We start from the raw sequence: 18,314 nt of genomic DNA, 5'->3' as shown, positions 1-18,314 counted from the left end.
CCTATTTTTCTACTGTTTTAATTTATTACTTCCTTCCTAGTGTTTGAGATACAAATTTGCTATGCAAAACAGTACAGAAATACTTTAAATACATTTATTCTGGTATAAAAAGCAGGATATATTCAAAATAGCTGCAGCCAAAAGAATAAACAGCTTACTTGGTCCTCAAAGGAAAGAGCTTGGGCAACATCTCGTGGAAATCCATCAATAACAATACCTTCCTCATCAGGAATTTGCATTAATCTTTGCTTTATCTCAGTAATTGTGGTTTCCTTGAACAGATAAACAATAAAAAGATATATATATATATATTTCTGTTTCAAGAGTACATTCTCAAATGTTGCTGGAAAAAAAACCACATACACATATGACTGTGAAGGCTTGTTGTTGTTTTTACCTGTGGGGCTAATTCCCCAGTTGTAATTATCTTAGCGATCAGACTCCATTTTCGATTGCTACTTGTGCTATGGATCTTCTTTCTTAACAATTCACCCACAGAGATATACTCAAATCCATAGCGTTCTGCTATTTTTAAACTTTGGGTTCCTTTACCACTGCCGGGTCCGCCTATAAGGAAAAACAAAGGCCTTACCAAGTTTTCTTAGATGCATTGCCTGATTATCCTCCTCGTACCATCCTTAAACGAGCCTCAAAGTCAAGCTTCTAGCAATCTTTCAATCATGAATAACTCGAATTAGAATCTAGGCCAGTTTTTCCCAAACCAAGGGCCTTCAAGATATACTAGAAGTCAACACAATAGAAGTTGATTGGAAAAAATAGCTTTCAATATCAATGAATGTATGAAATGAGTTTATTAGTTTTTGTGGAGCCACACAGAAGGAGTTCATTAGTCTATCAACTCCTATGGTGTTTTTCATTGTAAACACCACAGAGCAGAAATGAGACCACCTGTTACCCTCTAGCTCCTCAGTTCTCTACTGATCTAACTATTGGCAACTGTTGGTGTCATAGTGCCCCAAACAGTAAGGAACTTTAGTGTGGTGGTTTATAAATGGATATGACAACAGTGCATTCCATCTGCTTGGAGTTCTTCCCGAATTGTAACTCCCAGCCATCACAACCATTATCTCATCATTTTGACGAAATGGCCACATTTTGAAGAATCTTCTCCCATTGCCTATGTTTGCTCAGAATGATGGTGCTTGGGACACTGACAGAAGATTATCCAGCTAGCAGAACAGAATCACAAGCATGATTCCTCTAAACCAGCATAAACCAGACACACAAAAGGAAGAGTAATAAGGAACAGATTCCCAGCAATGGTGTCAGTGTCCTTAGTGTGTTTCTTTATCCTATTAGTTTTAACTACCAGATTAGATTTTATCTTTCTTACAGTTCAATGCAGAGGTGGTATTCAGCTGGTTTGGACTGGTTCTGGTGTTCTGGTATCAAAAATTTGGACCAGTTCAGAGAACTGGCAAATACCATCTCTGACTGGCCCCACCCACCCACCCCTGCCCTTTCCCATCCTGTATTCCGCTGATTTTTAGCTCATCTTATTCAGCTTATTTTAGCTCAGCAGAGCGGATTGCTGCGCCTCAGCTGAGCTAGAAAACAGCTCGCCTCACCAAGGGTGATCTTGAGCGCTCTTTGAAGCACGCAGAACCGGTAGCGTGCAATTTGGAATCCCACCACTGGTTCAATCTACAGGGATTCGGCTCTATTTGCAACTATGTGTTTCAGGTAAAGTTTACATACAACATTTAAGCAGCAGGTTGGAGCCCTCTACAACAAAAACTCTGACATTCATTGACCCAGCAGCTCCAGTGTTAAAAGCCATTGACAATCTAAGATTTATTTTTTTACTGGTTTTGTTGTGGTCAGCCTCATTTTTTTGCTTTCCCACCTATGACTAGGATGATTTTGGGTCGAGGCCTGGTCGGATCGAACACATCATATTCCTCAATAAGTTCAGCTGTTTCTGAGAGATCCGTGTCGCTCTCGATGGAGAACTGGTGGATTGGAGGAAGTCGATCATATCTCCGGTATGGAAAGTTGGGGTTGTCAGGCATCACTGTAAAATATGAAATGGTAATGTCAGAAATGAGGATCCCTTTGATGGTCATATAAGATTATGCCAGGAGACCTAAGCTCTAGGCCTGCCTTAGGCATGAAGCCAGGTGGGTGACTTAGGGCCAGTCCTTCTCTCTTTCAATCTTAGAAAGAAGACAATGGCAAACCACTTCTGAAATCTTGCCAAGAAAATAGAATTGACTTTTCCAGGCTGTGGTCAGGAATCAAGACTGACTCAAGAGCATAAAAAAGAAAAAAAGAAAAGACAAAACATCAAAATATGTATTTTTATGTTCATCAGTAATGAATAGCAGAAACAATGTTTTTATAAAAGGCCTAACTGTTACCATGAGATCCTGTTTAAGCAATCTCTTTACAGATCCTTCAATACACTCAACAAATCTATTAGAGAAAAACATTTACACACTCAAGTCAAGTTGGACTCTTGACAATTACTTCCACGGTACTTCCATGTAGTTTTCTTGTAAATCATAGAGATGTTAAAAAACATTTTTCAAAAATTGTTGCTGATGACACTAGTACCTAGTTTAATGTCACAGAGAATGGTTCATCCAAGTTAAGCTAAATTGTGGGATTTAGAATGAGATTCAGTACATTATACAGCTGGCTGTAGAATTCTGGGAATTGAAGTCCACAAGTTTTAAAGATGCCAAGGCTGGACATCCCCCTGATTTAATATATTGTAGATATCTGTGCAGCTTTGTTAATGCAATAAACTATATTTAAATAAGCCATAAATAAGTTATGGGCTTGCATGTTGAGTAAATACAAGGAAAACATTCTATAATGTTCATGCAATGAGAAAACAGGTTGCCTCTATAAGAACAGCTCATACTCTGAAGTTTATTCACAGAACTAGTTTCAATCAATGATAGCCAGCAGAAGATCAAACATCAGACTGCTGTACTGAACTTATACCATAGTCTAAAACTTACTTCAATAAGATGTTCCCAGCAAGCTTTAATCATAATTCAGCTAGATCTCATTCCCTTCTTGAAGAAGACAGCTGTTCCATACTTATGAGACATCACAGGAAATTGAAATGGGACAAATATCAAAGAGTTCCTTTCAAGAAAGTTTTCGTCTGCTGCTTCTATATTCCTTCAGATTCAGTCATGCTGAGTTTCCTGACTTTCCCCCCCATCACTAAACTCCCTAGAAACCTGACAAAGATGACCTTGATGGGAGTTTTGGACTAAGAAAAGAGAGCTAGAGGATTGCTTGGCCCTAACAACTAGAGAATCCTATCATGAAGGGATTGTTTGCAAAAAGAGATCTCCCGAAGAGAAGTTATGCCTTATAAATTGTCTGTTATATGATTAAAGAGCATCACAGAATTCAATGTGTTTCAGATAAACTTCTAAGTGAATGATTTCTTCTACACTTTTGGTTCACAAATAGATGACCCCAGGAAGATTTCTGCACTATGTTAAGACAGCATTTTGGCTTCCTTTACTTAGAAAGATGACCTCTAAAAACTTAACTATATAGTTTGGAACGTGTCCATTTTTAGATAAATCTTGTCATTTAGCCTGAAGGACACAAAAAAGTTTTATAATAATCTGTTATTTAGAATTTCAAATGAGTTGCAGTGCCTTTCACAATGATAGGTAGAGCTAAAAGTGCAATTTTAATTTGATTTTAATGCATCTTTTTAGAGTCATTTGTTAAAATATTACATAGCTCATTTAATCTAATTATTGACTGTAATTCACACAAAACCTGAAAATAGCTCAATTGCTTTAAAAAAAATAAAATACTTTCTGGGTACAGTCATAAAAATTAAACAATTATTTTTCTCATAATACATGATTTTGGCATGGTTTTAAATAATGGAAAATCTAGAGACTGTTCTCTAGATGATTTAACTAATCAATATTAATTGTATCCTCAGCATGATTATGTTGGCATTACTTCTCTGCAAGCAAGTTTTCCATTGTTGTTTTTTTTAAACAAATTTTATTCAGTTTTTCACATTAAAAACAAAAATCTCTTTTTAGTGGACAACATATTTCCGGGTCATCACCTTTACATACAAATATGACAGCAATTATACATTCATATATGCATACTTAATTCTATTATTACCTTTTCCATTCCAAATTTTCAGTTAGGAGAGAAACAAACACATTAATTCTAGCCTCTTTCATTAATCTCAATCGAAACATCTTTTTGTTTCATTTCAATTATTTCAAATATAATCCTTTAATATTTATTTTAAAAATAAAGATAAACAATATGTGTTTGCCTAATAATAATAATAATAGTTACCAATGTCTCTCCTTGCTTTTAATAGTCTATATTAACTTATTAATTTAGTTGGTTCTTTAGTCTGTCATATTCCCTTTCCATTACACATTCTTTTTATAAATTCTAGATTAATACAAATTTTAACACTAAAAAAAAAACAAGTATAGGTTTCCCCCCTTTTACTGTTTTCAGTGTGACACCTCAATGATTAAAATATATCTTTATTCCCTCATCTTGATTCCCAATAAACCATTATTTTTTAAGTTACAATAATAATCATTACATCTTTTCATTTGGATTCTGCAGCATATTTTCCCCCCTTGATTTTTAATAAGAGTTATCAGTATCTATATTACCCTATTTTCTAAATATTTTTAATTGCAGAAATATTCTTATTACCCCTTGACACCCTGCAGAATCCCCTTTTTAATTCATCAACCATTATCTCTGAAAAAACAATTTCTTTTCAACATTTTGCTATTTCCATATTTCTTTATTTCATGCACCTGTTTCTTACTGCTTCTCCTCTCCCTCTTTTCCCCATATCTTTTCTCATTCCAGTTTATATCCCTCTCTTTCTTAATATCTTCCTTTCCCCTTTTCTGCTGGGTCTTTCTGCCTTTCCTGACTTCACAGGTATTCCCCCTTTTGATTGCCTTCTTAAATTTCAACTTTTTAACCTTCCTTCTTTCCCCACTTCTTTGTAGTGTTCTTGTGTTAATTGTCTATTTAAAATGTATTCTCCTTGAATCGACTCCTCCTCCTCTGAAGTTCTTTCTTCTTGTTCTTCAATCACCATTTCCATTTTTTCTAACACAGAGCAAAGTGATTTGCCTCTTTCCTGTAGTAATTCTCTCATATTTTTAAGTTCCATTTTTAATTCCGGAAGAGATATCATCATTACACACTCTTATGTTTTATGATCGTTAAAGTCCACACACAAAAAAAAAAACACTTTTACTTTCCTTCTTTCTTCTTTCAATTTTCTAAAGTTCTCAGTTATTCCAGCCGAGGGTCTATACCAAAAACATCAATCAATCCCACAGTCAGTCTTTCCTTGCTTTTTTCTTTATTCTGGTTCTGCTTTCACTTTCTAAGATTCTTACTTTGTTTCAATATTTCTTTAATGTTATATCAACACAAGTTCATTCAGAAACAGGATGCTTTCCCTTTTGTTTGAGCTCAAGTTTTTGTCAAAAGGTGGCACTCTCCATTATACAAAGTCTTCACCTTCCCCCCCTATTTTTTTATTTAGGGTTTTTCGAACTTCAATATTCCAGCACAGTCCAGTCTCCAATTTGTAAACTTTATTATTATTATTTTTTGACAATCTTAAGTCCAGCTTTATTTTATGCCTGTTTATTCCCAAAATATTTTAGTCCAATTTAATTAAATCTTTAGTTCCAGCTTCTTCCTTTCCTGGTTTGAAGCCCCGCTTAGTCGTCAAAACTATTTTCTTTTTTTCCCCCTGTCCCTTTGTAATTTCGCCGCTCACTTTTCTTTTCTTAAAAATTCCATGTTACCTTAATCCCGGGGTACTTTTGTTTAGTTGTATTGCCCAGTTGTCCCAGTTCAGATGTTATCCACCTCTTTCTTCCCTCCTGCACAACTCTTAATCCAGCTGAGTCCTCCTCTTCGGGGTGGCCATTTTAAACCACCGCTGCAGTCGTCTTCGGGGAGGAAAAAGACCAAGCCCAGGGGGGGAGATGCGGCTCCCCTCAACCTGGCTTGCGGCTTCCCCTTACTCCGCCGCCCCTCCAAGGCAGCTTCAGCCCCTAATCGTAATAATCGGGGCTCTCCAACGAAAGAGCATGGACCATAGCCGCAGAGAGTTGCAATCTATGGTCCGTCAGTGAGGAGGCTCCGCCTTCTTTCAGCAAGCAAGTTTTCCATTGTTGCTTGGCCTAAATACAGTATATTCTTTAAAATGCTACAGTGGCAAAGTTAGAAACTATATGGCATTATGCCATTATTCGGTTGCTGATGTTCAGTGGATGCATTACAAAACTATTTAAACATTAAAAAGAATAAAATATATTTATTTTCATCATAAATACTATCAAAGAGGAGGAAATGATAATAATCACTATCCCAATGTCAGAGGCCACCTCAAAATAAACATTAACTGTAAATAGTCTTGGATAAAGAGGAATATCTTAGTGCTACCATGGTTCCCTTCCCTTCCCCATGTAATCATTTATCAGGCCTATGAATCTCCTTACTGCAAGCTAAAATGTAAAATTTAAAATTATCTTACCATTCCTGAAAAATGCTCTTCTTGACTGGTTGCCGTTTAGGGGAGGCAGTGACCTTTTTTCTGGACTGACAAAAGTGTCCCATTTGACTTTTTCTGCTCCCCCCAGTTCTTTTACTTTTTGTAAACAGCTTTCCAGATACTCCACGGGATCATCGGGTTTACAGCACATTAATCCATTCAGCAAACTCTGAAACATAAGAGATTGATCGACCAATGCAATTTAATGAAGTCAAAAATAAATTTATAGTCTGGGGCCCAAGAATTCCGGAGCAGCACTACACGGCAGCAAAAAACTAGAATTTTCTACTTCTCTGGAGAGTATACCCTATTCTAGACTAAAATTATAAAATCCCTGTCTGTTTCGTATCTAATCATGTGCCATCATGCCATTCCTTTTTGAAGTAAGCAATATTATACAAACCACAGAGGGAAAGCAAGAAGGAGAAAAGATCTTTAGACCAGAAAGGAAAGGAAATGAGCTAAATCCAATTTACTGTAACTCTATTTACAATGCCTCTCCATATTTTCAGATTCTCGGGAGCTTTCTTGCTTCCATATCACTTATGTCCCACTCCATACATTGTTTTCATTTTTACTCTTTTTTCCAATTTTGTATTATGCCACTGGCTAAGAGATACGATAAGCACAAACTCTAAATTAAAGTGTGGTTTATTAAGCCTATACATTCTTAGTCATAAAGCTGTAATATGGAGTCTGTGATTGTTTTCATAATAATGTAAACCATCAACTTTTCTGTAAAATAGCTAACTGTTTCATACTATGGAAGATGCAGTCAAAAGGGGGAGGGGATCAATATTTCCATTTCAACAACTTGTGAACTGACATATAATGAGGCTAACAGAGATATAAACCCCTACTTTCAATTTATTTGCAAGTGCTTCCATTTTCAAAGCAAATCAGTGAGAGTGAGTTATTTTAATTCCACATTACGTATAGATTATATACCGTAAGTATCCTACATCTCAAGATTCATATGCTACACATTGTAAATTGCACTGCCAAATTCCCTAGTAGCAAAATGATGCGTAGACTTTGGGATATTGTTAAAAGTAAATGTGGTTGCTGTTTTTGGTGATAAATGTAAAGTCTTACCAATAATACATTCCAAGTTCTATCTTGTTCTGGAACATATTTTAGGTCAGGGTAAGAAAATCAAATACTGTACTCTCCAAATGGTTTGGTTTTCAGTTTATCACCAGCAGTTATACTGGCTGTGGTAGAACTTCTGAAGATGGCCTGATTCCACAGAGTTTTACTTTATTTTGTGACACACTTATTTTAAATGGCATTGTTATATAAACTTTCATCAATCACGGTCTATTTCAGCAGAAAGGTCACTTAGGAAAAATTATATGCACCTAATGGCCACCAAAAATCTTGCAGAATGTGAAACAGAGTCAAGTGGCATTAATGAACTGATTAACAAATACCGTGTTGAATCAGAACATCTCCCTTTTATTTTAGGCTGCTTTCTCCTTCACTTTCTACAGGTGGTCCTCAACTTAAAACAGTTTATTTAGTGACCATTAAAAGTTACAATGACACTGAAAAAAGTGACACAACCACTTTTCACACTTATGACAGTTATAGCATCCCCATGGCCATGTGATTTACATTCAAATGCTTGACAACTGACTCACATTTATGACAGCTGCAGTGTCCCGGAGTCATATGATCCCTTTTGCGACCTTCTGACTAGCAAAGTCAATGAGGAAAGTAGATTCACTTAACAACCATGTCACTAATATAACAACTGCAGTGATTCACTTAACAAGTGTGGCAAGAAAAGTCATAAAATAGGGCGAAACTCACTTTAAAAATTTCTCACTTAACAACATAAATTTTGGGCTCAATTGCGGTCATAGGTTGAAGACTCCCTGTATTTTATTTCTGCAGTAGCATGCTACACTTACTAAATATGAACTCATAAATATAAGCAACTTCTGTCTCTGATGTCACTAGAGGTAGTACTCCACTTACAACCATTCATTTAGTGACCGGCACAGAGAAAAGTTACCTACAACCAGTCCTCATGCTTACAATTATCGCAGGATCTGCATAAGTCACATGGTCAAAATCCAGATATTTGGCAACTGGTATGTGTTTACGATCATTGCAGTGTCCCAGGGTAATTTGATCGCCACTTGTGACCTGCCCAGCTGGCTTCTGACAAGCAAAGTCGGTGGGGAAGCTGTATTTTTTAAATGACCATGTGATTCACTTAACAACTTCAGTGATTTGCTTAACAACCATGGCAAAAAAAGATTGTACAATTGTCTTGCTTAGCAGTGGAACTTCTGGTCCCAATTGTTCTAAGTTGAGGAGTCCCTGTATGTTCCTGCACTATCCTTGAAGACGTGTTTTCTATCGATGACAATCATAAGGTATTCCCTGTTTGCTTATCTAAGTTTTAGAGTACACAACACTATGGCTCATGGAAATATGGTATAACCATTTCTCCACAAGAAGGGGAGGAAGGCTTTGGAGAGAAACTTATTGTTCTGAACTGAGTTTAGGAACATTGGAAACAGACATGAAGTGATACTTCAAAATTACTATTCTGATACATGATACACATCACTTTATTACGAATTAGCACTTAAATATTCTAAAAGTAAAATAAGCATGACAGCACAGGATACAATTGCCAAGATCTGCAGTATTCAGAAAACAGTAGGGATTACAGCTATGGGTCTAAATTATTCTGAATTTAGATACTTAAATTAGATACTTATTTTCTGTGGGCTGCTGCAACTGAAAAGATGATCATTTCTAAGGTCTTCATAGTGATATAAATTTTCTATTTATAGGATTTTAATTGGAAGAGAAAATTCAGTCATCCATATTTGCATTCCAAAACAATAATACTTCTGAATAATTGGATAGTTTCAAAACACATTCAGAATTATGGATAAGAAAACTTCTTAAAAGTTATAAAGTCTCCCTATGTATGTTACATAGCCAGAAATAATTGATAAGGCTAGAGGTTCCCCACCCACAACAGTTATTATTAATTTGATGAAACTAAACAATATAAAAATTATCAGTAACCACTATTGAAAAAAAATGTTTGGTATTTTTAAAAAATATTTTTAAAAATAAAAAATATTACTAAACATTTTTACATGATCAGAGTTTCTTAACCTCAGTTAAGTCAGATAAAGAAGGGATCAACAATCCATGCCGTGGATCAGTACCAGTCTGTGGCCTGTTGGGAACCAGGGCATATAATTGGGGGTGAGGTGCAATGCTCCATTTGCACATATGAAACCATAGCATCCCCCTGCTGCCATGGCCCGCCACTGCCGCTTCCAGTCCACAGAGCCAAAAAGGGTGGGGACCACGGAGATAAAGTACAGATAGTCCTTGTTTAGCAACCATTGGCAGTTACAACAGTGATCAAAAACTTTGCCACCAATCCTTGCAGTTACAATCTTTCCAGGTCTACAAAGCGAAGAAAGCTAAAGTAAAATCACTTTCATTTAGCTACCGCTTCACTTAACAACCAAGTTGGTGGTCCCAATTGTGGTCAGTAAATAAGGACTACTATCTCTACTTTGTAGATAACATTATCAGATTAAGTATTTGGGTCCAAGGCAATCTAGGGCTATAAATTAAACTATAGATTAATCCAGCTGAAAAACATCCAACTATGTATCAATTCCATACCTCTGTCAAGAAAACAATATGGGCCTCAGAAAGTGAATCCTATTTAAGCAATATTTTATTTAGGAATACTTATTTGGAAGGAAGCCTTATGAAACCCAGTGATAATTGTTTCCAATCACCAAGGATTAGAATGTAGCCCTACTTTCATGATAAATGCATGTGCTTAGAATTTCACACCCCAAGAATATATAAAAGAATTATGTCTGAAGAACCATTGTGCTGAAAATGACAATTGGGACAATTTTATTAGCAGCTGTTTGGTTTAGCAAAAAAAAAAAAAAAAAAAGCTTGTAAATAAATGTTATAAATGAAACACAGCATTGCATTGTCCAGGACTAACTTGCTTGCAGGCATTCTACTTTTTATATTCAGATAGGAAGGGTAAAAGATTACAATGTTGTACTATATTTTAATAATACAGCAACATTTGTAAAGCATCTACTTTACGTAACTGTTACTTCACTCTTGAGGCTTGCAACAATTTGCCTGTAACACAGCTAAAAAAAAACCTACAACCTTGGAAACATGTGGATCACATATTCTTACAGTACTGTTCAGAAATGTTAAAAAAAGCTTTTTAATTTTAAGGTTTGCAATTTTCTAAGTTTCAAAATTATACCAAGAACAACACTGCTATATCACTGCTGCATAAATTAACTATTGCATGGTTATGACTTGGGAAGAGACAGGCTGGATCTCTGTCACAAGCATTTTTCTCCTCTCCTCTGCCTGGAGAAGACAGGGAATTTTAATTCAGGAATGCACAAAGCTCAGACAGATTGAAGATCATCCAGAATGTTCGTCTCAGCCTATTTCAATCAGGTTTTGAAGTCTTTTTATCATTTCTTTTGAACTGGGGTTTTGAATGGGAATTTATTTATGTATTTATTTATCAAATGTACATAGCTACCCATTTTGCATTTGAGGCATTTCAGTTGCCCCACAAACATCCAGACAGGAGGTTTTCACCTACCCAGATCATCAGTAAAGTTGGGACACACATAAACGGAAGTCTGCAAAGTAACAATTACACAACTGTGCAGCAAATAATTGGCATCCACTTATTCCCTACCGCTTTCTTTGTGTAATGCCTGCACAACCTGCTTTAAATTTATTTGTAAACTATGTTAGCAATAAGAGAAGGACCCATTGTTGCTCTACTCCTAATAGACTTTCCAAAGTAAAAAAAAATCTCTTGTTAGCATCTGAAGAGTGTCACAGGATTATCCTAATCTTAGCTAAATTTAAATTTTTATGATAAAAGATTTATTTATCCTTTTGACCTTCATTGTATTTTTCTCTTCTTCTTTTCCTTTTTCCCTCACGTGTTCTAGAAATCTAATTTTTCTCTTAATATTATTCCCATTTCTTGGGACCTCATTTTATTTTCAGATGAAATTTTATCTTCTTACCATATTCAAACATAGGCTGTCGTAACTTTGTAGTCTAGAATGGAATTCCCTTGCCTTTTGAATCTTCTAAAACAAACTACCAATCAAAACCTGAACAGTAATTTCTACCCAGAGAGCCTGACAAGTCTGAATAAGACTTTAAATGTGAGGATTTTACAGACTGTATACCAGTTACATAATAGTCTTCCTAAACTATGAAGTGAAATGGTTTTATTGCCCTTAAAGGACACCTTCTGATAATCTGATCTCAGATACAGTGGCAAACAGGGGGAAAAATTAAATGCGCACACATTAAAACATATACAGGTAGTTCTCAACTTACGACCACAATTGAGCCCAAAATTATATTGTTAACAACATATCCCATGTGTTGTTAAGTGAGAAATTTATTAAATGAGTTTTGCCTCATTTTACAAGTTTGCTTGCCATATTTGTTAAGTGAATCATTGCAATTGTTAAATTAGTAACATGGTTGTTAAGTGAATCTGGTTTTCCCATTAACTTTGCTTGTCAGAAGGTCACAAAAGGGGATCCTGGTATGACCCTGGTACTGTGCAAAGGTCATAAATGTGAGTCAATCGTCAAGCATCCAAATGTAAGTCATGTGATCACAGGGATGCTACAATGGTCATAAATGGTCATTTATAAATTTGTCTATAAATGGACAAAAATTGTCATGTCACGTTTTTCAGTGCTGTTTTAACTTCGAATGGTCACTAAATGTTCTGTTGTAAGTCGAGGACTACCCATACTTTATAGAAATTATAACAACGCCCCCAATTCCATTAGGGAGCCCACAAAATATACTAAGCAGTGAGTGTATTGTAAAGAACAGAGACCCAGAGGACTGAAAAAATCAAAAAATACTCATATGCATATATCTCAAGCAAAATTCTCTGACTGTTGAAATATAGCTTGTCAAATTATTGTGTCAGGCCTATCCGACAATTCTAATAACTATTCCAAGCAACCCTCTGCATGTTCTGAGTTGCAATGCAAATACCGTCTTTCAAAATCCTTGTTTTTATTTGTTGGGGAAAGTGATTCTAATCCTTGCAAAGACCTACTGAAATGCTTGCCCCTTGCATGGTCAAGCCAGATATGTCAATATACAGTGTATAAGATATTCCTCATGTGCAAAAATGAATAAATGAAGCAAAATTCACTGTTTAAATGGAAACAGAAATTGTCCTTCTCACAGAAGATTTACATCGGTGTATTTGTCTTTCTCACAGAAGACTTACTTAACCTTCCATCCTTCCGAGGTGGATAAAATGAGGAGCCAGATTGTTGGGGGCAATATAAACTGCTCGGTAAACTGCTTAGAGGGGGCTGTAAACAATGTGAAGTGGTATATAAGTCTAGGTGCTATTGCTATTTATATTGGTTTATTTATCTACTGCATGGTTGTCCAACCTTTTGAGCTGCCTGGGCTGCATTGAATGAAGAGGAATTTGTTTTGGGCCATATATAAAATATATAATATAGTTAATGTATATAAATGACAAACTTTCCTTATTTTTTAATTATCTTGCTGTTCAAAATAATTATAGTATCTAGCTGATAATTATCTACCTGTTCAAAACCACAGGAAGCCTATGTGCTGGGAGGTTGGTCTCAGTGTGGGATTCATTTTTTTTTTTTTTTTTACTAACAGTTCTGTGGGCATGGCTTGGTGGGCAAGGGAAGGGAAGGATACTGTAAAATCTCCAGTCAGAGGTGGTATTTGCCGGTTCTCCGAACTACTCAAAATTTTCACTACCAGTTCTTAAGAATTGGTCAGAACCTGCTAAATACCACCTCTGGTTGGTCTACTATATATAACTCATTAAACACCCCAGAATTATAACTCAACATCAGAGGTGGTACTCAGCAGGTTCTGACCAGTTCTGGAGAACCGGAAGCAGAAATTTTGAGTAGTTCAGAGAACCGGCAAATACCACCTCTGACTGGTCCCGCCCCCATCTCTTCTCTGCCTCCTGAGTCCCAGCTGATTGGCTGGGTCTTCTTTTGTTGCCCTGCACAGGAGAAAGGAGCTGGAAAGCAGGTTAGTGGGGTGGGGTAAGAATGGAGATTTTACAGTATCCTTCCCCTGCCACACCCACCAAGCCACGCCCACAGAACCAGTAGTAAAAAAAATTGAATCCCACCACTGCCCAACTGCCTCGCAGTTCTATCTCTAAAGTGGGAATAAGGGGATAATAGGGTTTAGAATATACAACAAACACAATGGAAAAGTCATCTGAATATTAAATAGGCTGCCTAATGACATATAAGAGAACAACTTTGAAATGTTTGGTAATGATTGAAATTATAGATGTTATTGTTTATATAGATGGAGATCCCTCCTGAGATCCATGTGGTTCCCATATTGATGGCATTTTGGATGGCATTGAAGATCTAGCCCTCCTCCGAAGCCTTGGGGGTAAGAAAGCTGTTTCTTGGTTATGGTTGTTTTATATCCGTTTTTACACCGAGTATCCAGATTCTATCTTCTCTATCTATTTTGCAGTCTGTTTTAATCTTGGTTTGCTAAATGATAAGCCATCCAGAGATGGCACCTAAATCAAGCCAAATAAATAAATAAATATTGCTACCATCTGCGTGTATAAGTTATACTCTCTCTGGAGAAATGGCTTGAGTCTCTAAGAGGGCAGTTAAAAAGAAGTTCTTTGATCCCATCTGAAAATGTTAAGAATGCTTTTAAAATTTCATGTGATAATTCTGTGGATCTTAATTATGTGTATCATTTTGTTTATATCTATTTGTATATTATAAACTACCTAGATTGTCCATTGGGCAGAGTATAAATGAATGAATTGACAAATAATATTATTTAGCTGAGAATATGTTCTAATCAATTCAACTAGAGTTTAAGTAAATGAATAGGATTATATGGTAAGGATACATTCATATACATTTATGAAAAAAGAACTCTATTGTACTCAGTGGGGCTTTCTGGACTTTTTTTGTGGGGGAATGATGAAGACAGCTCTGCTAGAAAAGCTGAAGATTAACCAAAATGAAAAACCCAATGAGTAGACCGACTCTTCACAATTCCTCCCCAGAAAAAGAGAGCACTTGAGATCACTCACAAGTGCTTCATACAGTTGATTCTCCCAAAGATTACAGAATAGAAATCTCCAATGGGTTTAGAGAATAGCTATCTGGCTTACCCCATGGTTGGCACCTTTAAGACCACTGACTTCATATAATTCCTTTTTCTAATCACTTTCAGAAATAGTTTAACTGCTTTTTAAGCTATTGGGAACCTTTGATTGACAAGTTGGAAAAATCAGCTGTAAGTTTCATTTAATCCTTATTGAAAGAAATTTTAAATGCAAGTTTAAGGATCTTTAAAAAATTCTGGAATAAATAGCAAAAGGGTAATTACAGTTTTGATTTTAGTTGTAAAGTCCAGATAAATTTGAACTAAGATTCTGAACTAAGATTCTGGAATTATAAAAATCTTTTCTGTAGGGAAATACTGCTTTGATTTAAAAAAACAAAACAGGATAGATTGGGACTTTAAAGGTTAAATTCTTGAGGAAGCACAAGGAAGTAATGATTACAATTAAAGAGGAATACTTACATTTGATTTACTAATACAGAATGGAGCAAAATGTTTTAACATTCAACCTACTGAAGGGTATTTTTAAACAATGGACCCAGAAATTAATTTTAATGATGTCTACCTGCATAAATAGACTGCATTTATATGTAAGAGCAACAAAATACTAAAGGTGGGATAAAAAATAAATAAATACATTTTACCAGACAAGACTGAGACTGATTTGAAAGTGGATTTTAACATGACAAGCTGCAAGAGTGATATGGGAAAAGATGCTACACTGCACATACAAAAGAAACCAACTGATGGCTTAATAATTAAAAGGGATATACAAATAAACCAAGACAGGGATCTGGATGATCTTCCTCTATTGGATTTATAAAAGAAGCTTGTTAAACATTTGAAGAACTTTGTGAAAAGGGACAAAAAAAAAATGAAAAGAAATAAACTTTTAGGCCACTATCAAGATTGTTACAAATAAAAGGGAGGAATATAAAATCAGTTTAGTTGATCAAGGTTAAAACAGATACATTGTTATCACTGGTAACCCTTAGTGGGCTTTTGCAGATCAGGACTGATATGACTAGGTTTTAAATTATTAGTTTATAAATAAGAGATGCAAAATGAGAGAAAGATATCATGTGTTGCATTTTAAGGTGATGATTACGAACACTGTTTATACTTGTGATAAAAGGGAAAGTTATTTATTTATATATTTCTTTTATTGTTCTTTAATATGTTGTTATTTTTCTCTTTTCTCTTTCCTTTTTCTTCTCTGCATCTTCTATTTTTTGTCTTCATTTTTTAGTTTGTATTCAGTTTTTATTACTGTAATTATGTTTAATCACATATTTGAAAAAGAAATTGGGATTTTTCTACAAGAACATTACACTGCTAAAATCTAGCCTAGAATTTGCTGTTTATGTTCTAATAATTAAATAATGCAAATTGAATGATTTGAGTTGCCCTATTTAAGATCCATATTATTTAGTAAATCACAAATGTATTTTTTTTCTTAGAACAGTCATTTAGAATAAAAATATTTAAAGTCTCCCATAATGTCACATGACACATAAAAATCTTTAGCATTTTTATTACTAAAAACAAACAGTGATAGCGGAAATAATCTTTCTGAAGCTTTTTTTTTTAACATTCAGGTAATTGTGTTTCAGACAAAATGTTTTGGATCACCTAATATTGCACTGCAAAAGGAAACAATGCATAAAGGACAGCTGTGACTACAAGCCATGCTCCTATGAAGTCACAAGGAAAGCCACCTGAATGAAATGCCACCTAGTATGAATGAAATAGCACACTGGAGCGTTTCCCATAGGCCTCCTTTGCTTTGGCTTCATGGATGCAAAATGGGCAAAGTTTTCCAACCCATCTAAAAATATCAAGGAAAATGGCACCGTTCAACCCACTAATGAGCAGATTCTACACACATTTCTAGATGACAAGGTTAGAAACAAAGGCTGGAAACGAAGTCAATGGTGAAGCCAAGGCAACCAGAAGTAAGGTTGCTGCTTCACAGAAGGGCAGAACAGGATGAGTGAGAAAAAGCCAGAAAAGGGGGAGGGAGGGAGGGCTGTTGAGAAAGATCTACACTACAGCGACCATCTGGAAGTCAAGGACATCTACTGAGGAACCTCAAGACGATACCTTGGCAGTTAGCACACCAGCTGTTCCAGCTGTTTCAAGCCCTTTCTCAGTGCCTCCTAAGAACCAAGAGTTCTAAAGCTGCCAGCTAGAAATCTTTTAGGGGGGTGGGGGGAACCCTAACCTCTATTACAGATCATCTGCATCCAGCTTTAAGGGGTTAAGGACGCCTGAAGCTCGGCATGGAAAAAGCCGCTCACGTCCTCTTCGACCGACTCAGTTCCACCGCCACTTCTCCCCGCAATCCTTGCCCTCTTTCCTCCCGCCTCGCCCGGTCCCTCCTTCGTCTTTGACATCCCGGGATCCCTGCAACCTTTTTTTGTTTGTTTGTTTGTTTGTCCCCCCCCCCCCTTTAGACGCCCCTGGGATCTCTGCATCCTTTTCCTTCCCTCCGCATATCCCTGACTTTGGGGAAACTTCCTCCACTCGCCCAGGCGACGACCACACCGCGGTCTGCGAGGTTCACCTGCCGCCGAGGTGCGCTCGAGTCCGTACCTCGAAAAGCTGCGGGATCTCCCTCCTGGTCAGGTAGTCTTTGGCGTCGCAGCTGCTCATGCCGCCTGGCGGAGAAAAAGGCGATGGCGCGCGATTTGGGGGCTCGGGTTGCTTTGGCTGGCGCTTTAAGAGCCCGGCTCTTGTCCTCCTTTCCTCTTTCGCCTCAGCGCTACGGTCTTCGTCCCTGGCAAGAACCTGCTCGCTCTTGGAAGGTGAGGCGAACCGAGAGAGCAGCAGCAGCAGCGCCTCCGCTTCCTCGCCCGAGCTGCCGTTACCCACCCAGCCCAACCCGCCCTCCGCCAGTCAAGCTGGGGCTGCTGGAGTGGGTGGGAGTGGGTGGCTGCTCTGGAAAGGCGCCGGGGAGGGGAGGAGACTGGCTCCAAATCGCACGATCCGCGCTTTTCTATACACACAGGCGCGCGCGCAAACACACACACACATGCATACACTACATACATACACACGCGCCGGCACGTGGCGCTCCTTTAGAAAGAGAGGCGGCGATCGAGGGGAAGCCGGGTACGCCCGTGGCTTTCCACGGGGTGTGTGCGCCCCTCAGAGAGTGGACACGATCCCGTCCCCCGAAAGCCTTCCCTCAGGCGGTTTCCCCAGTCGGCGCCCACGATCGCCGGCCCTTTTGTAAAGTTTACGCGCTACGAAGCCAAGATTTCTGCCACCTCACGCTCGGCCGTTTCACCCCCCCAGCGGCTGATCTCCACTCGCGCGGGGAGTACAGGAACGCGGGGGGTGCGTGGACAACTAGATTGAAGGCGAGGGTGGGGTGAAGATTCTTTGAAACGGCGTCCCTTCATTTTTTTGGGGGGATTAGTGCCCGCAGGATTACCAAGGGGAAGATCCACTTATGGGCCAAGTTAAATATTTAGACAAAAACAAATGCCCATATTATTGAAGGAAATCTCAACAT

At 37.4% G+C, this 18,314-nt stretch overlaps 1 protein-coding gene across 1 annotated transcript in view; it reads right to left on the bottom strand.

Moving 5' to 3' along the window:
- The window catches only part of AK5 (adenylate kinase 5), a 142,329-nt gene extending 124,655 nt beyond the window's left edge, over positions 1-17,674 (bottom strand). The window contains exons 1-5 of the mRNA XM_026679324.2: positions 17,390-17,674; positions 6,563-6,749; positions 1,868-2,035; positions 398-567; positions 159-272 (exon numbers count right to left, since the gene is read on the bottom strand). Coding sequence (XP_026535109.1) covers positions 159-272; positions 398-567; positions 1,868-2,035; positions 6,563-6,749; positions 17,390-17,449 — 699 coding nt within the window. The 5' untranslated portion in view covers positions 17,450-17,674. The remainder of the gene's footprint in view (positions 1-158; positions 273-397; positions 568-1,867; positions 2,036-6,562; positions 6,750-17,389) is intronic.
- Positions 17,675-18,314: the final 640 nt, after the last annotated feature.

Source organism: Notechis scutatus, chromosome 3 (assembly GCF_049901735.1).
Source record: "Notechis scutatus isolate UNSWTSFEM ecotype Mainland chromosome 3, rNotScu1.2, whole genome shotgun sequence".
NCBI classification, from domain to species: Eukaryota; Metazoa; Chordata; class Lepidosauria; order Squamata; family Elapidae; genus Notechis; species Notechis scutatus.
Note: the sequence above shows the minus strand (reverse complement) of the source record. Positions and strands in the feature narration are given on the sequence as shown.